This window comes from Coloeus monedula (genome assembly GCF_965178545.1).
Source record: "Coloeus monedula genome assembly, chromosome: 27".
NCBI lineage: Eukaryota > Metazoa > Chordata > Aves > Passeriformes > Corvidae > Coloeus > Coloeus monedula.
The window spans coordinates 3,649,075-3,670,034 of record NC_138807.1 but is presented as its reverse complement, the minus strand read 5'-3'; the positions used below and the strand labels follow the sequence as shown (position 1 = coordinate 3,670,034).

Here is a 20,960-nt window from a genome sequence, read left to right as displayed (position 1 = left end):
GATGGTGTCATCATCTGTAGAGTATATCATTGAAGTAATAATTTGAGACCCTTCCTCTTTTTTCCAGGATAGAGGACTTGGGATGAGTCATCCTTTTTGTTCCCTGCTTCCTTGGGGTGGCTTTCCTTTGCCTTACCTGAGATACAGACACTGTCTCTTGCGTGATGGCACTTTCACAGCAGTCCTGTCACTGCAATCTCCTGTGCTCTTTCTGTCCCTTTCCAGGCTGTGCTTTTGTAAAGTTCTCATCTCACACAGAGGCTCAGGCAGCAATCCACGCACTCCATGGCAGCCAGACAATGCCCGTGAGTATAAGGCCAGGGGACCTACCCTCTTCCTAATCCTTGTCCCATTTTCCTGTTGCAGGGACCTCCCCACACTCTCCAAAAACCCATGACAGGTTCGACTGCAGTGTCCAGCTGGTGTGGTTGGGAGGTGTGTGGGTGTGTGTGTGCACATCTGTGCTCCACTCGTAGTGACCATCCTGTCCCCTGGGCTGCTGTTTGTGGCTGTGTTCGTCCAGACTGGGAGTGACAGCACTCACAGCTATAAAAACTAAATAAAAGCCAAAAATCAGGCCTTGATTTTGTCTTGGAAACAACTACCTGGAGTAGTTCAAAACTGAGCAGGGTGAAAGCTGACAATTCAGCCACATGGGTTCAGCATCTGAGCACACTCCTTGGCTTCTTATTTAGGCAGTAGAGGAGGCCTCTGGGGCGGGCTGGGTGTGGGTGGGAACCCTTTGTGCCTTGTGTAGCCATAGCCAGGCCTTCCTGTGCAAGTGGAGCTGCAGCTGTGGCCTCATCTCTGGCAATCTCCAACCTGAAATTGGGGCACCTCATGGACAGGACAGTGCACTGCTGCAGCAGGGGTATTCCCAGCTGCCAGGAGCTGCTGCCTGTCCAGCCAAGCTCATGATAGTGGAAAGATGGTGCTTGTGACCATTGATGCCCTGGCTGTTCCTGGCTGCACCAGCACCTGGTGAATGCAGCCAGGGATGTGTGCATCCATGCAGGCAGCTGTGCGAGGCTCAGGTGTGAGGGGAAGGGTATGAGAGGGAAGGGTTGGATGGACAGACGGATGGGGAAGGGCACAGCCCAGGTTCCAGGCAGCTCCCCAGCACTTCCATGCCAATATTTGCTCTTCTGCTCCTCTTCCCACTCCTCTCTGCCACCTGTCCTGCCCCGTCCTCCCTTGCCTGACCGCTGACTCTCTGGCTGTCCCATGCCTCTTCTCTCCTGCCTCCTCTCTGTCTCCTCTCTCTGTGCCTAGGGTGCCTCCTCCAGTCTAGTGGTGAAGTTTGCTGACACAGATAAGGAGAGGACCCTCCGCCGTATGCAGCAAATGGTGGGGCAGCTGGGGATTTTCACTCCATCTCTCTCCCTGCCGTTCAGCCCATACAGCGCCTATGCGCAGGCTGTGAGTATCCCGCGGGGGTGGGTGGGGAACGCTGCCCTGCTGGCCCCGGGCAGCACCTGGGAGACCACAAACTGATCTCTTGGCAACTGTGGGAGAGCTTCCCAGCACCTGAGAATGCTCCTGGCTCGTTTCTCCAGTCAGCTGCCTTGTCTTGCACAGGTTTTGTGCGCTTTTCTCCTGGGATGGGGGGGCAGGGGAGAGCTGGGGCCTCCTCAGAGTGAGCCTGGGATTTCTCTGATGTGGAGATGTTGGGAACAGGTCAGTCATGACCCAGTATCTTTCTGTCTTGTTTTGAGGACAGCTCGGAGCCATGGTTCCTGGGCGATGTCTGCCAGATATGTGATACCAACTTGTGAACCCTTCCTCTGGGTCTGTGGCACAAATGTGTGCTTCTCTGGTTCTGGAGCACTAGGAGAGCTCTGGGACCCAGCTTCATGAGTTTATTTCTCTGCTGAAATATCATTTTCCCCCCAGCTGTCCTTGGCTCCCAGGTTTTCTCACTTGGCCAGTGGGACTGTGGGGTTTGCAAGATGCTGGACAGGGAGCAGTGGGTAGCAGAGAGCCAGAGGTGTTCCAGCAGCCTGGCTGTGCTTTGGGTTTTAGTGAGAGAACCTCCTTGCCTTGGAGCCATGGTGGTAACTGCCATTGATGTTCGAGGTAGGTCCCAAACTCAACAAGTCCCACATCAGCTGTGGTGGAGCATCGTTTGAGCCTCCTTGGTGACTATCATTTTCAGGTCTCCATGCATAAAGTGTAAAGCCCATGGAAGGAGGCTCAAAAATTGCTCAAGGCACAAGAGGTTCTTGTCTCAACAAAGAACTCAAAAGTAGATACTGTTACTGAAAGTAATTTTCCAGGGGGGAGTGCAAATAAACCTGTTCTTCTCGTATATGTGGACACCTCTTTCTCCTCTGGCTTCAGCAGCTCCTTTCTTTCATTCGTGTGACAGAGAAGGAACTCTTTCTCATTTATTGGCTGTTTCCTCTCAAACATTCCCCAGAAACTGCCAAATGCCTTTTAAGTGTGTGGATGAGAAAAAAGGAAATACACATGAGGCTCCATAACTTGGGGGAATTTTGCAAACCAAACATAGAATTGGTCCAATACAGATTATTCGACGAACCCTTTCTGACCAGGCACCATCTTTCACCAGGAATCTTCTTTTCTGTCCAGTCCAGGAGCCAGCTGCACCTGAGGTTGTAGCTTATCTGTAGCTAATCTCTGTGGGTCACCCATGAGATGATCATCCTGGTGTGTCTCCTGCTGTCCTAGAGATGGCCCTGACTTGGGCATGGTGTGGTGGTGAAGAAGGCAGGAATGGACCACACAGTGAGGTTATGATGGCAGGAGGTGCTTTATCAGCTTGAGCTCCAGGCTGTGTAAGGAGGATGAGCAGCGAGATCTTCCAGACTCAGTCTTTTAATCTTCAGGAACTCCTGCTGATGACAAGAAGGCAGTCAGGTCTAAGCTGTGCCTCCTTGCTTATCTGCATCTTCTTTCTCCTCAGTTGTCTGTTACTGTGCTGCTCTGTCTCTGATTCTTCACTGGCCTTCCTGCTCTGTGACTTTATTTTTGCTTTCCCTGTGACTCGAGACTCAGCCTGTCTCACTTTTTCAGGATTTTTTCCTTCCTTTCCTTTTAATTTCCACTGGGTTTGGTTCTCCTTTTTTTTTTCCCTGAGGCACTGACCTCACACCTGGCTTTCCTCTCTTGTGCCATCCTCATCTTTGGTCTCCCTTCTGGGAGGAGAGATCCCAGCCAGTCCTCATATAGTGTCACCATCAGAGGGAGAGGGAATCAGCCCTTTGAAATGCCATCTAACATCTCTGGAAGTGGAGGCAAAAGAGAGGGACTTCCGTGCTGAATCTCATTAGGGTTCCTCAAACTGCTCTGCCATGGGCAGCCCTTGGGAGCTGGGACCTCTGGTAAGCCAGGGTTCAGGGGAAGCCCAAAACCCCTCGTGCCTTCCTGATTCTGGGCTTGGAGGAGTAGATGCTGCACCCAAGGTTCCCCCCAGGGCTGGGAGATGCAGCTGACCATTATGGATGTGGCTGAACCAGACTGACAGGAGCGAGTGCTGCTGGGGTGAACTGGTGCATCAGAGGCACCACAGGTTCTTAGAGTCATAATTTATTACACACCAACTTTCTCTCCCTGTCCCCACGGGGTTTGCTGTGTTACCGAGCCAAAGTGGTCCCCAGGAGTTTAGGAAGAAGTCTGGAGCCTGGGTTGTTTTGTTTTTGTTTTCAGTTGCCTGTTTTAAATTTATATTAATAGCCTTTTTCTTCAAAAACAATCTCAAATTAAACCTGAAATAATCATACACTAAGTTCAGTCTAAAGTTACTCAGATCTATGCAAATATGCAAAATAAGATACTTAAAATAGTCAAACAGTGCATGTTAGTTGAAACTGTAAGAAAAAGTCTCATCTGGGAAGTACAACTGGCTAAGCATCTGAAAGCAGTTTATTTCAGTGCTTAAATCAGGTTTTGATCCCAGGTGCCTCTGCAAATGAGTTCATTTTATTCAACAAGTTAGTTCAGGTGGACTCAGGGAAATGTTTGGGGGCTGAAAAAAAATAATTATCAATACAAAAGAGGCCTAAAGTCTTTAAAAAGCGGCTAGGGCAATTTACTAAGTGCTTATAATGGTCGAATATTTCTTGTATATCATAAATCAATTAGTTCCAAACACAAAACATAATTTATGCACACCTCCCCCCCTTTTATTTCTGCTCTTATGGTTCATTATGGTAATTTTATGCAAGTGATGAGAACAATTCCAGAGTGCCAGTTTGGTGCTCATGCAGCTGCGTGGAGGCCTTGGTCCGGCCAGAGCCCGGCACAGAACAGGCGTTAATGAGGAAAGAGAAGATCAGTGTTCACAGAGTGAGTAGGAAACGTGTTGGTTCCTGCACCCTTGAGTGGGGACAGTGTGGGGACAGGAGCAGGAACACGTGAGGGCTCTTGCACAGAGGCTCAGCAGGGCCCTGTGACCCCAGGGAAGCCACCTTTCGCTGCAGTTCTGGCTCGGGGTGGGTGGCTCCTGATGACAGGAGTGAATCCAGCTCCAGGGGAGCCAAGGATGATGTGGTGGTGAACAGGGAGGTGATACCAGGGTTTTTCCTGGTCACAGGAGTGACCCTCTGTGCTGTCAGTCCCCCTGCCCGGAGAGCCCCTGCCTTGGGACAGGCCTGGGAGCACTCACCCATCCCCAAAAAGGGCTCGAGCCAATTTCACCCCATGGCTTCACTTGTGCCAGCTTACAGGGGCAGCCATGCCATGAGATTCCTCTTCTTTTTATGCAAAAGCGATGATCAGCTTCTGTGTGGAGGAAACTGGGAGGTTTAGCTAGCCATGAACTTTTCACAGTTACCAGATCCTTCAGCAGAGCCCTGGGCCAAACTGCCTTGCAGGCTTCACCCCTTTGTGAAGAGGTAGGCTCCTGGAGAGCTGTGTGTTTGTGGTGCAGAGCAGACAGTGGGATGTGGCAATGTAAGGAAGATTTTTGTTGTTTTCTTGGGTTTTGCTTTGTGTCACCCCTCAGCACCTCCTGAGAATCTCTGGTTTCCTAAGAGCCGTGCCTGTACCTCCCCTACTCTTCTTGCTTGATGTGAAGGCAAAGCTGATAAAGGGGCTGGATAATTTTGTATCCAGAACTGAGTCTTTGTTGCCACTGCACTCTGAGGGGATCTTATGCTCCCGCTGATGGTCAAATAGGACCAGAAGGACTTTTTTGTCTCTTAGCCCTCGTCCCAACCTTCCCACCCTTCCTTTTGTACTGTGCATCTCTGCCTTGGCAGGTGTGTCATGGCACCACGAGGAGCTGATGTCCCCTGGCCCCAGGGTGCAGGCCAGTGCCAGAGGACAGGCTGAGCTCAGTGGATCACGGGGCAGACCTCTGAGGGCAAAGCAGGCCACAAGAGCTGGGCCTGGGCACACACCTGGTTGCACAGCAGGGTCCCCGTGCCAGAGTGAGCCCTGTGTGTCTCCCAGCACCTTCTGCTCGTTGAGGCTGGGCAAAAGCAGAGGGATTTGGACCCCATTCCTCGAGGCAAAGCTGTGCTATTTAATATCTGGCACTGTCCCAGGAGAAGTGACCAGGGAGAGCGGCCTGTGCCTGACAGTGCAGAAGGGCCTGTGGGCAGACGGTGCTGCTGGCTGCCAGGAGCACAGCCCTGCCCTGCTCCCTTCCACTGCAGGAGCTCTCTGAGCCGAAGGGGCCTGTCCCGATGCCCTGGTGCCCAGCTGAGTGAGCTGAGACCCCTTGAGGCTGCTGGCCCACAGAGCGGGCGAGGCATGGAGGGTGCCCAGCCGCGGCCCTGGCTTTGTGGACTGGGATGCCCCCCGAGCTGTGTCCCCTGCCTGCAGGACGGGGAGCTGTGCTCAGCTCTCGGGGGCTCTTGTGGGTGGCCAGGCCACTGTCCCACCTTGGCAGGGGCAGAAGCTGTTTGAGTATGTGGCTGCAGGGACCTCGTGGGCCCCAGGTGTGGGGACGGGGCCTGGGGTGGACAGCCATCACTGCCCACCCCAGTAGGTCTGGCAGTGTCGGGAGAAGCTCCAGGGCAGGTGACAGGACCTGGTGGAAGTGAGAGCCAGGCTGGTCTGTGCAGCCTCCCCCAGCTCTGCAGGGCCCTGGCAGCAGGAGGCCCCAGGCAGTGCCAGGCCCTGACTGCACGGTCCTGCTTTGCAGCTGATGCAGCAGCAGACCACGGTTCTCTCCACCTCCCACGGCAGCTACCTGAGCCCGGGCGTCGCCTTCTCCCCGTGCCACATCCAGCAGATCGGTGCCGTCAGTCTCAATGGGCTGCCAGCCGCTCCCATCGCACCAGCGTCAGGTGAGTGCCTCCCCGGCCGGGGAGCCTCCTGCCCCAGCACTCCCAGGTAAAGCAGTTCCTGCCCCTCCAGGCTCAGCAGCTGCATTAGCTCGCTCGTTTCTAACAGCGCAGCCTCTGAGCACAGCAGTCTCTGCTCTGCACAAATGCCTGCAACCGCCCCTCACGTGCTCAACACACATCCTCTTGCCCTACGGCCGTGCATTTTTGCTGCAGTTTTTCCCTTTTGTACAGTAAAGAAGGACAGGGTTCCCAGGATTGCACTTGACTCTGAGGTCAGCAGTGCTATTGTTCATGATCATCCCACAGCAATAATGCATACTGGGTTCAAATGCCTGTCAGAACAGGCATGTGTCATGCCAGGTGCTGTGCAAACCCAGATCAAAGATGTTCCACCCCAAAGCTCTGACAGCACTCAGGGCTGGCGGTTCTGCACACACTCTTCCCACTAGTGCTGCTTCTTAATTTTGGGAAGGTTTCAGCACCAGTCTGTCATCTCCACGTGCCAAATAGAAGAGATAATGGTTTCATACACAGCAGTCTTGCCAAGCAGGTGGAAAGGGGGAGCAGGGGCTTTGTGGAACTTTGACTTTGATGGGGTGTCCTCTCTTCTTGTTCTTCAGGGCTACATTCACCACCTCTCCTGGGAACAGCGGCCATGCCAGGACTGGTGGCACCCATTTCCAATGGATTCACTGGCGTGGTACCATTCCCAAATGGGCATCCAACCTTGGAAACAGTTTACACCAATGGCCTTGTGCCATATTCAGGTATTGAGAGCAGTAAAAAAACCCCACCGTGCAGAGACCTAAGGAACTGCATTTAGTTCCTCTTTTCTGGATTCCCCACACAAAACACTTTTGTAGCTCCCTCCCAGCCAGGCACTGAGACTCACTTGGGGGCGAGGGTGGGAAACACCACTACACACACACACACACACACACACACACACAGAATGCATGAATGATTCCCTTTGCTGTGCTTCTGATTGTGTTTTTCCCTGCAGCCCAGAGCCCTTCAGTAGCAGAGACTTTGCACCCAGCCTTCACAGGAGTTCAGCAGTATGCAGGTACCAGCTTCCCTTGTCTCCCTCAGGCCCTTGTGTGGCTGACCAGATCCTCAGGTAAATGGTTTGTTCTGTCTCCTTGGGCTACAGCTGTGTATCCAACCACCACCATCACCCCCATTGCACAGAGCATCCCTCAGCAACCTCCCATCCTGCAGCAGCAGCAGCGAGAAGGTGAGAATCAGAGTGGGAATGGGTGTCCAGTGGTGTGGGTGGAATTTGTGGAGCTCACCTTCTGCACCACAGAGCCAATGGAGAGGAGGCAGCACTAATTTTTGTCCACTGGTCTTTAATGCTGGAGCTGGGTTATAGAAACAACCTCATGTCTGCAGTGAGTGGACTGGCAAGGATCACAGGATGCTTGTTGTGCAAATTTCCTGGCCTCACATCTGGCCAGATGCTGCCAGGTGCAAAGGGGCAGTAGGCCCTGGAACACCTTTCACACCAAAGGGGATGAGAGTCAGCACTTTCCCTATGCAGTCAGGGGCAAAGAGCCGTCATCCCCCTCTTTGCTGATGCCAGAACCACAGTGGAACCAGTCAAGCCAGCCCTCCAACATACTCTCCTCTCTTTTCAGCCTTCATAGCCTACTGAATTTATTTTCAGCTTATTTCAAAACTGGCCTGAATAGAATTTGGAGGCAAAGGCATTTTCTCTTTGCTCCTGATTGGTACAGCAAGTGTCAGCAAGGGAGCAGTTTCTTGTGCTCATAAGGAGCAAGTGAAGGAGTGGACAGGATCAGGTCAGCCCATAAATTGGATGTGTGGCAATCCAGGAGGTTTCCAGTTAAGGGTGTGGCTTATGGACTGAAGGCAACACTGCAGGGAGTGCTACAGCAGCAGGTTTCACACAGCAGCGTCTGCTGCTCTCCTAGGACTGGGACAGCTGTGAGCTCTCACCTCAGCTGATTTCCTTCCAGCAAAACAGCACCCAGACACTCACAGTGCTGGTTGTGTCCAGCACCCTGTGTAGGAGCTAGGCAAGCTTTGAAAGAGAATCTGCTCTCCAGAAACTCCAGTTTTGTATGGAGCCTTCCAGTTGCTCTTAAAGAGCCGTGAGAACCCTTCACGGACCAGTGACTGAGAGACAAGCAAGGGGAAGTCAGAGCAGAAGGAGGCAGTGCTAGGGCTCTCCTCCAGTGCTGTGCTGTGAGTTGAGCCTATTTCTCTTCCCCTGCCCTTTGGGGCTTTCTGTTTTGTCCTTCCCCATTGCCCCTGTACCTGCAGGTCCTGAAGGCTGCAATCTCTTCATCTACCATCTCCCCCAGGAGTTTGGAGACAACGAGTTGATGCAGATGTTCCTGCCCTTTGGCAATATCATCTCCTCAAAGGTGTTCATGGATCGTGCCACCAACCAGAGCAAGTGTTTTGGTAAGTGCAGGCAAGGGAAGCATGATCAATAACAATGACACTCATATTGGGCATGGTACCAACAGTGCCACTGTCACCCATCCTGTGTCCTTCCTTCAGGTTTTGTAAGCTTTGACAACCCATCCAGTGCACAGACTGCTATCCAGGCCATGAATGGCTTCCAGATTGGCATGAAACGCTTGAAGGTCCAGTTGAAACGGCCCAAGGATGCCAACCATCCCTACTGACAGCAGTGAGCAAGCAGGAGTCACTTCTGCAGCACAGGTAAACTGCCTGTACCATCAGGGCACAGCTCTAGTCAGGGGTCCAGCTGCTCCCTGCAGAGTGGAAGGCCAGGAATGGAGGCAATAAACACAGCTGGTGGGGCAGAGGTTTCACCTGAGCAGAGTGACCAGAGCAGGCCTGGAGATAATGGCCAGGTTCAACAATCATCAGGCAAATTTGTGGCAATGGGGCAAGCCCAAAGCCAAGCCAGAGAGTCAAGATCAGGCTCAGGTCTGGTGGAGGTGAACAGGGTCAGACATAGTCCAGTGATTGCCAGGCAGGTCTATAATGATAATAATAAACATCGAGGTGGAAAGACAGCCCAGGAGCTGGAGCCCAGGTAATGACATCCATGGAGAGGACAGGTCCATGGACAGATGGAGACTGGCACTTCCATGCTATAGATCAGACAGAGGCTGATGGCACAGGGCTGTAGTGAGACTCTTGGAGCTGTGGGCAGAGTGTGGACAGACATTGCAGGTGAGGCTGGCCAAGTTCATCAAGGCCTGTGAGTGCCCTGGGGGCCCTAACAGGCAAATGGTTCCAGTGGCCTGTTTGTGGTCTAAGCAAGGTTTTACTCTGCTGTCCAACTGCTCCCAAAAAGCTTTTGACTTCCTGAAAAGGTTTTAAACGCTGGTAGTTTTCAATTGTTACATGGCCCCAGAAGTTAGTCTGCAAAGAATGCTTTCTGGGTTAAGAAGAGACAATCCCATGATTCATAGGGATCACAGAAAAGCAGAGAATAGGTGAGACCCTGAAGGGCTGCTGCCCAAGAGCCTACAGATGGGGAGCAAGGGAGGGCTGATCTGGTTTGGGTCAGTCGTCGACATTTAAGCAGCAGCAGCAGCAGCTCAAAGCCTGAGGTTTGCATAGATGTCCTCCTAATCTCCCAATTCCCTCCCTCCTCCCTTTCTGTTCAGGTGAAAGGAAAGTCCAGAGGAAGAATTTCTGCTTCAGGTTGATTTTCAGAGAGGCCAGTAAATTTATCGACTCTTTTGACACCACCCCTTTCCTTCCTCGGCTTCCCACCTTACCCACCCCATCTTCCTCCTCCCCTCCTTTCCAAGACATGCAATTAAAGAGAAGGCTCAATATCTGCCCAGGAGGAAGATTCTTGCCACGCCTGGACTCGCATATTTGCTGCTAACGTGGTGCAAAGCAAAGGGACCAGCAAACCAGCAGCCCCTGGGGACACGGAGCTCTTCCTCTCGGGGTGTGGCTGGAGTACATGGACCAAGCAAACCCACTGGTGTGTCTCTAGGTTACTGCAGTGATGTGTGGAAATTTACTTCCGTCCCTCCCTCCCTCCTGCTCTGTTTCTGGCCCTTTCATAGATAACTATAAATATATACAGTCTCTATTTTTTTTTTAAACTAGCTCACAGGACCAAACTTTTCCATTCAGAGACTGACTGCTTGCAAGAGGTATTGGAAATTAGGGGTTTACCTTTGCAACAGTGTCTTCTCAGCATGCACTGCAGATAGGCCTGAACGTTTTGGAGGGCGGGGGGCTGGGGGTGGGTTGGGGAGAGAGAGAGAGAGAGAGAGAGCACATCTCTACTCAACAGGAGCAAGAAGAAGGGGAAATACATTCCTCCAGGATTAGGGCACAGTCAGCTGCTCAGCTTGAGTCACTCCTCCACCTTAGCACCAGCCTGGTTAAGGATCTGGAGAGCTCTCAGTCTTACCTTTCCAAGGGCTTCTGCAGACAAAGCTCCTGGAATGTGGTGCCAGCCCCTACCCTGAGCACTCCCTGATTAGGCTGAAAGCACAGGAAACCAGTCCCTTTACTTAGAGGAACTGCACTGCCTCCCCACACATGGAACAGATCCATGTTTCACAGCTCTCCATGGCAACAGCATTTTCTTGATGAAGGCAGGAGAAGATGAGAGAGTGTGAGCAGATGCAATCTCCAGAACAGCTAGAGAAGCCTCCCAGGGGCTGCACACTGCCTCCCTGTGTCGGATACCCAGCACTGGGGAGTGGGCAGTTCTCATTCCAGATGAAACAGGACCTTTTCTCCCTCTGAATTCACACACCCGCTGCAAAGCCTTCCCCAGCAGACGCAAGGAAAATAGGATGAAAGAGGGTTCCATTCTGGGATTTTTTTTTCCCCAGCACCCCCTCCAAGAGAGAGATTATACATTATGCAGCATATACATATATATATACACATATATATATGTAGGGACAGCTCTATACACTATATACACATACTCTAAAGCACAGAATGTAGTTCAGAACTGGATTTAAAAAAGATCCCCTGGGAGTGGGGGGTGTGTCATCCTGACAAGGCACATCCCTTGAACAGTCTCTTCAAGTTTCTACAAAAATAAGGGAAGGAAAGCAAGGCAGAACAGACCAACAAACCCCAGAGTGATTAAGGAATGAATGATTTCAATATTCCAGAGTTTGATAAGGTACCACAAACATTGGTGTGTGTGTGAGGGTGTGTGAGCACATTGAAATAGGAACAGAGAGTTGGTGGGGTAAAGTTGGTGCAATTGATACTGAAGTGAGCTATGGGGATTTTGGAGAATCTCGGCCAACTCTCATTCTCCTCCAGTTGCCCTTTGTTCAGGTGTTTGTGGCACAGTACCTTCACATCTCCTCAACCACCCTTCTGTGTCTGACGCTGAGAGTTTATGAGAGGTGAATGAAGCTGTGAGAGTCTGTGTGTTTCTATAGTCCATGTTTACTTATTGTAAATACCATTTTTATACTTAACATCTATTATGTATGTGATTTGTATAATGTACTTTATTTCTGCTACAAGTAATTTCATGAAGTTTAAACTTAGTCTAATTTTGAACAAAACAAAAAAAAAAAAAGAAAAAAGATGAACAAATGCAAAATGGGAAAAAAAGGACTTTGGGAATCCTAGGTCAAGCTGGTTTAAAACAAGCATTTACAGTTTCTTCCATCACAGTTACTGATGTGACTGTACAATGTTACAGGTGCGATACAAGCTTTGTCAATGTCAAATTCCTCACTCTGGTCAAAAAAAAAAATCCTAAATTTATTTAATAAAAGTTTTACTTGCTAAGTAACTGGGGCTCTAGTTCATGTTGTTAGTTGCACCTGCTTTTAGGTAATGCTTACACTTGAAGACATTGCCAAAGCTCTGGGCCAATTTAACAGGTCCCATGAGGTCAGCAAACAGGCCTTGGCCCACAGAATCCAGGGGACCAATATTTCTTCACAGAGGAAGCATCAACACATAATACCAACACATTAAAAATAATTTAATTAAAATAAGAGATTAAAATTCTACTTCATGGAATCAAAAAAACCCAGTGAAGTCATGGAGCAGGATGTCCCTGGAATGTACAGACATTCTAGGACATCCTGTACAGACAGACAGGGGTTAAAGGTGGGGCTGAGAGAAGGCTGGATGCAGTAAAAGCAGGTGAGGCTGAAGGAGGAGGGGAGATGGGAGCAGGGCTAAGACAGAGTGAAGAGGGGGAAAGATCTCTGAAGGGTAGCAGCAACAGAACCATGGCTGAAGCAGGATGAGAGACCACGAGTCATGTTAGGAAAAGGGCACCTTTGCCACCACTGCTGCCCTGCTCCTGCTTGACACCAGTGGTTGGGTGGGATGCTTAGTGGGATGGCAGGAATGTGATTAGAAGGGATAGAGGATGGGAGAGGGGACTGGGCATTAAGGACTGCTGTAGTTGTAGAAAGTCCGTAGCACCTGGTTGCTGCTGCTGGGGAACAAAGCCCAGAGGCAGCAGAGCTGCTGCAGCCACCCCGGGTAGAAAACCTCGTGCGCCCGAGCGGCTCCTCCCCGGACAATGGCGAGCGCGGCCTCGGGAGCAGGAGAGGCACTGAGGTGCACTTTGCCCCTGCAAGGGAATGGTCAGAGGGTCACTCAAAGCCACACGGTCCCTGGTGGGGTTTGAACTGGGCAGACTGACCCCACAGGGCTCTGCCTGCTCCTGTTCCATAATGAACAACCCTGTGATGTGCCCAGGCAGGTGCACTCTCCCCAAACAGATGCACACACCCTCTCAAACAGAGCTGCTGTGCATTTTTTTGTACGCTTTCAAGAAGAGACATTCCCGCAGACAAACTCTCTCCCAGACTCCTACATCCTCTTCCAAATACCTACCTGATATTCTCCAGTGCTGAATCAGTAGCAATCAGGCCCAGGATGCACAGTGTGACAGAGACATTTCTCTTCTGCATGATGAGCTCATGGCGCAGGGAGCCAAAGAATCCATCCAGTGCAAACTTGGTGGCAGAGTAAGAAGTGGTGAAGGGAGTGGGCATTTTCCCTGGAAAGGGAAAAGAGAATGGAAACCACCAGGAAACTGGGTGTAAGGAGGATCCATGGAGAGGGAATCTGGGCAAAGCTGTAGGCTTTGTCATACTGCATCAACTCACGCTCTGTTCAGGTGAGTGTCCCTTTATATAAGTATAATATTAGAATAAGTATTGTTGTATTATACTTATTATATATTTATTGTTATTATATACTGTGAAAAGCACAGTTTGAAAATGCTTTTAGGGGTGGAACAACAGAGAAATAGGAACAGTGTATATGAACAGTATTGGGAACCATTGTTTCCACAAGGCCAGCACTTAACTCCAGGTAAAGCCACCAACCTGTGAGGGAAGAAACAACCACCAGAGCGCCTCTGTTCTTCTCCAGGGTGGGAAGAGCTGCTGTTGCAAGTGCCACATAACTCAAAAAATTCACCTGGAATAATAAATGTAGACATGAAAGAAGCAAGAGGGTTTGAAAGCATGAGCCAAGAAAGTCAATAGAGTGGTCAGAAATGGAAAGAAGCACGGTCTGGATTTGGCTTTTCAAATGTCAAGTGAGAAAAATCATCTCTCTGAAGATGGGGACAAACATTGCATCTATGAGTCTTTCAGATTCTAGAAAAAGCAATGGAGAAGATTCAGAGCAAAATTATTCCTGGGCTTTAAGATACAATTGGCTATCCCAGCTTTCTCTCTATGCTGTTCTTTAGTCTGCAATCCCTATCAAAGACATCAGTCTCAGTTTGCTCCCCTTTTAAGCTTCTCTTCACTGAGCTCAGACTACAATGAAGCACAAAATTCAGCATCTCTTCAGAGCTTCACTGCTCTCTTAAATTTTAACTTCTTACCATGTCCCTAAGTTCCCACTCTCCAGCAAACAGCCTCCCTCCAAAATGAAATAGAAACTACTATGACCCACCTGAATGAAGAAGACTGAACCAAGAAAACAGCTCTTCATTTTCATGGTCCCAAAACCTGGCACCAGGGTGATTCTACAGGAAAACTCTAAATTTGTGAACAGAGACTCAGACAGCAGACACCATTTCAAACAACCTTAATTGTGTTCTGCAATTGTGCACATGCCATAGATCAGTAGGAAATGCTGGCTGTTCACTTATAGACCTTCCTGACCTAAACACAACTGCCTGTAACTGCACATCAATTCTAAGCTCCTGGGCTAGAAGGAGATAAGAAGGACAGAAGGAAGAAGTCTGAAGTTCTTCCCAAACATTTCTCTTCACAAATGCACAACATCTGAGGAAAACACCTCTCTAGCAACAAAGCCTCCAAAGTGCTTGATTTGAAATGTGAATGAAGTAAAGGGATTGTTCTCAGCCCTTGCCACAGGCTTGGCTTTGCCTTGGAGCTTCCCAAAGCTGTCCCAGGAGAAGCCAGACTCACCCAGATCCTGGTGAGCTGGGAAGCCTCACCTGCATGAGCCAGCGGGTGTATTCCACATCTCCAGTCCACTTCTGGAAACGGTTTGTGCCAATGTGGTTCAACACCAGGTAATCCAGGCCCCCTTGGACAGCAGAAAAAGCAGTCAAACAAGGGGCCCATCCCCTGACCACCAACCAGGGAGCTCAGAAATGCCAGGAGGGCTGAACCACTCCCTCAGAAGGCTGTGAAGTGCTTTACCATGAAGATAGATTAAATATGCCCATCTGGGAGCAGCTTTGGCTGCTCTTCAAGAGTAGAATTGAAAGGAAAACTGTTTGACAACAACTTTCTGAAATGATGTTTCAGTGTGATTCAGACTCAGAACTTAGTTCTGGTGGTACATCTACGTCCTTAACACCCCTCTCAGTTCAGGGAACTGAAGCAGGAAGCTCCTACTAGAATGAGAACTGTCCACACACCTGAAAACCAAAGAGATGCCCAGGATGCTTACCCAGCTTTTGGACAGCAAACTGAATCACCTTTTCAGGCTCTGAAGGGGAAGACATATCTGCAGGGATATAAAATATTTTCTTTGCTCCGAGTGTCAGGCATTTCTCCATCACCTTGAAAAAGAACACCAGAGATTAAACAATATGGAAAAAGAATAAGAAAAAAGGGCACCTTAAAGCATGTACTTCAGTCAGTGAGAGCCAATTCTGGACAGAGACACATTTAATCTAAAATCTACTGCTGTTTGGGCCATGGAGAGCTCATTCTGCATCCAGACTTTGAATCTGCATCCTGCAAAGAGTTACCTCAATTTAACTGTCTGCTAAAACAATCTGCTTTAGAAAAGGATCAAGATTGGGTAAAAAACCCAATCTTCAGCAGAAATCTTCTGGAACAAGGGTTATGCTTTACATCAAGTCATTCTCTTTTTTCCAAAATAACTGGAAAAGAATTCATCTTTCATAATTCCTTTGCTGTGTTGAGTATGTGAATGTACCTGGCAATGATATGCAGTTTTAGCTATCTGCTGAAATAATGCCTGCCAATCATTAGGAACTATTATTATGCTCACTGTCCCCAACTCACCTTTTGCACCATTTCATAGTGAAGAACTTTCCTTGGAAGTCACATATCCCCACAGTTAAAGAGTTGTTACCCTTTCTAAATATTGTCCTATTTCATAAAGTACAGATGAAGAAGCCTCGTCTATTTGAGTTGGTCAAAAAGTTGGTTAAAAATGCATTTAACCTACAAAAAGTCCTGGGTTTTCAACAAAACAGCTACAAATAGAACAATTTGGACTCTGAAAAGCTGCACATCATGCAGGAATTGTAGTTCATGAAGTATCTCAAACTGAAAAGGACCCATAAGGATCATCAAATCCAAATCCCTGCCCCTCACAGGACTCCCTCAAACCAAACCATATCATTGAGGATGTGGCCCAGATGTTCCTTGAACTCTGACAGGCTTGGTGCTATGACCACTTCTCCCTGGGGAACTTGCTCCAGCAACTGATCACCCTCTCAGTGGAGAACGTTTTCCTAATGTCCTATCTGAACTTTCCCTGATGCAGCTTCACACCATTCCCTCAAATAAATAAATGTTCAGGCAGTTAAAAGCTCAGGCACCATATATGCATCTTCTTGTGCAGGCCACCTTCTCTTCCGGATTTATGCTTAACAACAGTTCTGAAGGAAAATTTATCATGCTGACAACTAATTTTTTTTGTTGTTTTGGTAAAAGCCTGAATTTCTCATGTCTTCCCCCATACAAGGAAGAGATTCTTACCTTCTGCAGCACACCTTCCCTCCTGGCAGTCAACACAATTTCAGCACCAAATCTGGCATAGTGATATGCTATCTGCTCTCCAATCCCAGCACTGGCTCCAGTCACGACAACACGGGCACCAGACAAGCTCTCTTTTTTATGGGAAAGAGAATAAAAGATATAGAACTGAGTGAAAAAAAAATGCCTTCTGCATATCATTTATTCTTTGCCATCACTTTGGAGACACATCAGCCCTCTTGTGCCAGGCACTGCACACCTATAGAGATGATTCTTGACACTAGGGAATTTACAACCAAAACATAAAAGGAGCAAGGCAGTAGCAAAGTGCCATTTTTTTCCCCAGAGACAGCAGGATCCCTGCTCTTAGACCATTGTGTTCCTATTTGTTTCAAGTTTCTCTTTGTTTCTGGGAGTGAAACATTGCTTTGGGGCCACCAACTCTGGTAAGACTACGGGCAGGAACGAGACCAGCAGTCAAAGTCTGGAAATTCAACCTTTTCTCTTGTGTGACTTATATTTCAGCTTGAAACCACCCCCTGGCGAGCCTACCTGGATTAAAATCGTCTTTCCAGAAGAAAGCTATGAGCCCAGCTACGACCCCTGTGGCACAAAGCACTTTTCCAATTGCCTTCATATCCCTCCAAGTGATGAGGAACAAAGTGAAGTCTTGAAGTTGAGCCCTTCAGCCAAAATACTGTGTTCTCCTTCCTCTGATGCCGGGAGCCGACCTGCGAGAGGCACATAAAGGCTTTTCTAGAACCGAGACCCCACCGGAGGGGCCGCTCCCCTGGGAGCCACAGCCACTTTGGTCAGGAACAAACAGGATCTTTCACCGGCAATTCCCACAGCCCTCTGCATTCAGAGCCAGCCTTCACACACCGCGAGCCTACAGGAGAAAAAACCCCCCTCGTGTCTAATCTTAGAGGACGCTTAATTCATTAAAGACTGATGACATTTGGCAGCAGTGACCCCAAAGCAGCCGAACGCCGGGAGGGAGGCGGCGGCAGAGCCCACAGGACGGAGCCTCGTCGGGAGGAGAAGAAGAGCAGCGGGATAAGCTGCTCTGCCGCCACGCTGCGACACAGCGCGACAAAACGGGCGGCGGGGACATGACCACAAAGGCGCCGGAGCCGCGCCCGGCCCCGCCGAGCCCTCGGCCCTGCCCGGCCCCTCACGGCCCTCACGGCGGCGGCGCGGGCGGGGCCGCGCGCGGGCACGTGACGGTCCCGGCCCCGCCGCCGCCATGGCCGCCCGCCTGCTCCCCGCCGCCAAGTGAGTCCCCGGCCCCTGCTCGCCCGGCCCGCCCCGGTCCGCACCCGGCCCCCGCCCTCCCGCACCCTCTGCCCGGCTTTTGCCCTCCCGCACTCCCCTCCCGGCCCGCCCTTCACGCCGCACCCCCCCCCCGCCCCGCGCCTCAGCGCGCCCCGGCTGTCCCCGGCCCGTCCCCAGGCCCTGTACCTCGGCTCCGCTCGCCCGGCTCCGTCGCTCCGCGCCCTTGGCCTCGCCTGTCCCAGCGCCTGGGAGCTCCCCGTGTGTGTCTGCACACGCCGGGCAGGGCTCTGGCGCTGTCTGGGGACAAGCATGGACACGTAACATAAGGCCGAGAACAGCGCGACGCTCGGATCTGGACGTACACCCGTAGCGAGGAAGTGCAGAAGGGTGTCCTTGGGAGCGAACAATGCATTTTAGCAGAGAAATCCCTTTTCCCCAAAATGCGTGTGAATGCACGACTTAAAAAAATGGCTCTCTCTTGTCAGCTGTATCTATCGTATGTCCTACTACTGCAGTACCGCTGTCTGCCAAGGTTTGGGTTGTCCCTTTGCACAATAGCTTTTGCTGTTTTTTTTAAAGGGGAAACCTCTTGTCCTGTGAGTTTGGGAAAGTCGGTCTCCTCAGATCTCTTATTTATAATGAAAATGCCAATAAAGGCCAAATATTCTCTTCCCTTCTTCCCTTTTGTGGGTTGCCATTGCAGCTGTAAAACTGGTGACTGTGCATCATGTAGGGAAATATTAAAAGCCTTGGCAATGCAAACACCATGGCCAGGTGTTCACTGGATTGTAAGGAGCTTCACAAGATACTGGTGTCTATCAGATTTATCAGATAAATATCAGATTTATCAGGAAGAACCACATCATTAACATGGATGGCTTGCCCACTGCAAAATCCTTTAGTTGCTTTTAGAAGAGGTATATGCCAGTGATTCTCAGACTTTAAAAAGTGGCACATGCTCTTGAGGTGCTTGGCACTTTCTCTTTTTTTTTCTTGAAAACCATCACTGATAAAATGTGAATTTGGTGCAGTTTCAAGGGGCTGACAGGAAATAGTTGTCCTAGGAAGGCAAGGAAGGTAGGTAGGTACTTTTCTGCTGATTTTTGCCTGCAGTAAGACATGAGATTTCGTTATTGATACCATCTCCTTGGCAGTCACAACCACTGAGAAAGATGCACTGATGGTCATAACGTGGACTGAACTGTTCTGATTTCAACTCTTTCAGGTTTCTCATCAAAGGAGGCCTGGCTGGAGCTGCTGTGTACGTGGCATATGACCAGGGGCTGCTGGGCAGTGGCACACAAGGTGCCGAAGCACTCAAAAAAGCTCAAGAAACGCTGCCTCCAGCTATCCAAGAGTGGACAAATTACCTGGGCTGGGAGGTAAGGGCTGCTCAGGTGATCCCTGCAACACAGACACCTCCTCGGAATGAGGAAGAGAAAATATGGGGGTGATACTCTGATTCCAGTGAGGCTGGCAGGAGTTTTACTGTTGAAACTGGATTTCACACGGCAAATATTTTAAAGAGGATTGAAATGGAAGGCGAATAAAATTCTGAATTTGGGGCAGAGACATTGCTCACAGATGTTATTTCAGTGGAAAAGGGGTGACCAGCCCTGTGCAGGGTCAAGGAGGGGATTGCACACATGCTCTGGGAGATATTTCCCTATGTAGTGGTCTTCCTAAGCTTCTTTTGAAGGATCCTACATGTTTAAAAAGAACCAATGAATATATTATCCTCCCAATTTCTTACATTGCCAGCAGTTCATCAAGTTGAATTTAAACTGCTTGAAGAGACCCCTCCTCTATGAGTAGTTCTTAGTTTTTAAAATCCTCAGAAAACAGGAGGCCTTTGCTTGAAGTTTGAAAAGGTTTTTCATAATTACAGACAATTACAAACTAACAGTCTGCTGCAAGGAGACCACAGAGATGGTTTTTTTTCAGTAGCACCTAAATAATATTTTCTACCTTTTGCACCTACTTTATATTGCAGGAAAGAGCAAAGCCCAGACTTGAAGCATCATTTGAGGCTTACAGAGAGTAGGCACCTAAGTATTTTTGACATCTGAGGTCAAGAGGCTTTGCCAAGGTGAATTCCCAGTGAAACCCCTCAAGTGCTGATATTTTGTTTCTCTCTCTTTAGCTCCCCGCCACTCCAAAATTTGACTTCTCCCTCTCTGATTCCTGGAATAAAGGTAAAATAACTGCTCACTAACTGAGTCTGAACAGCTTTTCAGAAGGGATGAGCATTCCCATTGTTATTAGAATTTTAGATATTTTTGTTTGAAGGCCAAAGCATGTTAGAAGTATCCAGTAATATATAGTTTCTATGGTGCAGCAAAGAGTCTTCATACAATTGTGGGGAAACACAGTCCACAAATACTGTGACATGTCCAGCATCACCCATGGAGTCTGTGGCAAGGCCAGAAATAAAACAGGACTTAAACAAAGAACCAAGCTCAGTCTTGTAATTGTCTTAACTCATGTACAGGTGCTGAAGTTGGAATTTCTGTGTCACAAATGCTGTTGAGACAATAAAGCTGTACTGGAAGCATGAATCATTCAGGCCACAGTGTATTTAAAAGCTGAGTTAGAGCTCAGGGTTTAAAGAGATCTACAATGATGGAGTTGGAAATTGGGCTCGAATGATGGTGATCTTGGGGTAATTCTTCTCTGCTTTCCTTGCAGGAGTGCACACAGTCATGTCTGCCTTGTCTGTAGCTCCCACCAGGGCCTGCGAGTACACAATGGAAGGCTGGAAATACGTGAAGGATCTTGTGAAATGAACACGTTCTCCAGGGTTCAGGATTCTCTCAGTCCATCCCTCTGGAGGGCAGCTTGGCCATGTAAGGGCTACAATAAAAGACTTTGGAACTTCCATTTGTATTTGGGTTGGTTTTAGCCTACAGAGTGGAACAGTTGCTTTGTCTTAGCTATGATCAAAGGCTCCAGGGATCACAGATAAGTTGGAATGAAGTGATGGCCATGTGCTGAGGAACAGCCTCTGTTCTAAAGCTTGGAAACTAAACAGATTATTCTGAAGCTGAATTAATCTTGACGGTGAATGCCATCTAATTCAAACCAAGCCAACAAGAGTTAAAAAAAAAATTTAAAAAACCAAGGTAACAGTAAAATATGCTGTAAAAGATGGCCTAGGATGATCAGACAAGCACAGGGGAGAGTAAGTGAGCAGTTTATCTGCATGAAACATTCTGTTAGCATCCTCTGTGCCCCAGTTGGCAGACTGTGCATATTTTCATTTTAACATAGATGAAAACTTTCATGA

General features: G+C 49.2%; 3 protein-coding genes across 3 annotated transcripts in view; 2 read left to right on the top strand and 1 right to left on the bottom strand.

The window, feature by feature from the left end:
- Positions 1–8,917, top strand: part of CELF5 (CUGBP Elav-like family member 5) — a gene marked incomplete at both ends in the record, with an annotated part of 34,221 nt that extends 25,304 nt beyond the window's left edge. The window contains 8 exons of the mRNA XM_082298071.1: positions 226–305; positions 1,273–1,419; positions 6,113–6,257; positions 6,878–7,024; positions 7,261–7,323; positions 7,411–7,494; positions 8,547–8,690; positions 8,790–8,917. Coding sequence (XP_082154197.1) covers positions 226–305; positions 1,273–1,419; positions 6,113–6,257; positions 6,878–7,024; positions 7,261–7,323; positions 7,411–7,494; positions 8,547–8,690; positions 8,790–8,917 — 938 coding nt within the window. The remainder of the gene's footprint in view (positions 1–225; positions 306–1,272; positions 1,420–6,112; positions 6,258–6,877; positions 7,025–7,260; positions 7,324–7,410; positions 7,495–8,546; positions 8,691–8,789) is intronic.
- Positions 8,918–12,564: 3,647 nt separating this feature from the next.
- On the bottom strand, positions 12,565–17,120 carry HSD11B1L (hydroxysteroid 11-beta dehydrogenase 1 like). The gene is made up of 7 exons (XM_082297791.1): positions 16,952–17,120; positions 16,403–16,533; positions 15,117–15,228; positions 14,656–14,747; positions 13,565–13,658; positions 13,068–13,233; positions 12,565–12,801 (listed from the first exon to the last, which is right to left on the bottom strand). Exons 1-7 carry the CDS (start codon positions 17,034–17,036, stop codon positions 12,615–12,617), a joined length of 867 nt encoding a protein of 288 aa, XP_082153917.1. The 5' UTR covers positions 17,037–17,120; the 3' UTR covers positions 12,565–12,614.
- A 484-nt stretch (positions 17,121–17,604) lies between these two features.
- Positions 17,605–20,552, top strand: MICOS13 (mitochondrial contact site and cristae organizing system subunit 13). Its single transcript, XM_082298131.1, has 4 exons — positions 17,605–17,674; positions 18,900–19,056; positions 19,818–19,869; positions 20,363–20,552. Exons 1-4 carry the CDS (start codon positions 17,646–17,648, stop codon positions 20,458–20,460), a joined length of 336 nt encoding a protein of 111 aa, XP_082154257.1. The 5' UTR covers positions 17,605–17,645; the 3' UTR covers positions 20,461–20,552.
- Positions 20,553–20,960: the final 408 nt, after the last annotated feature.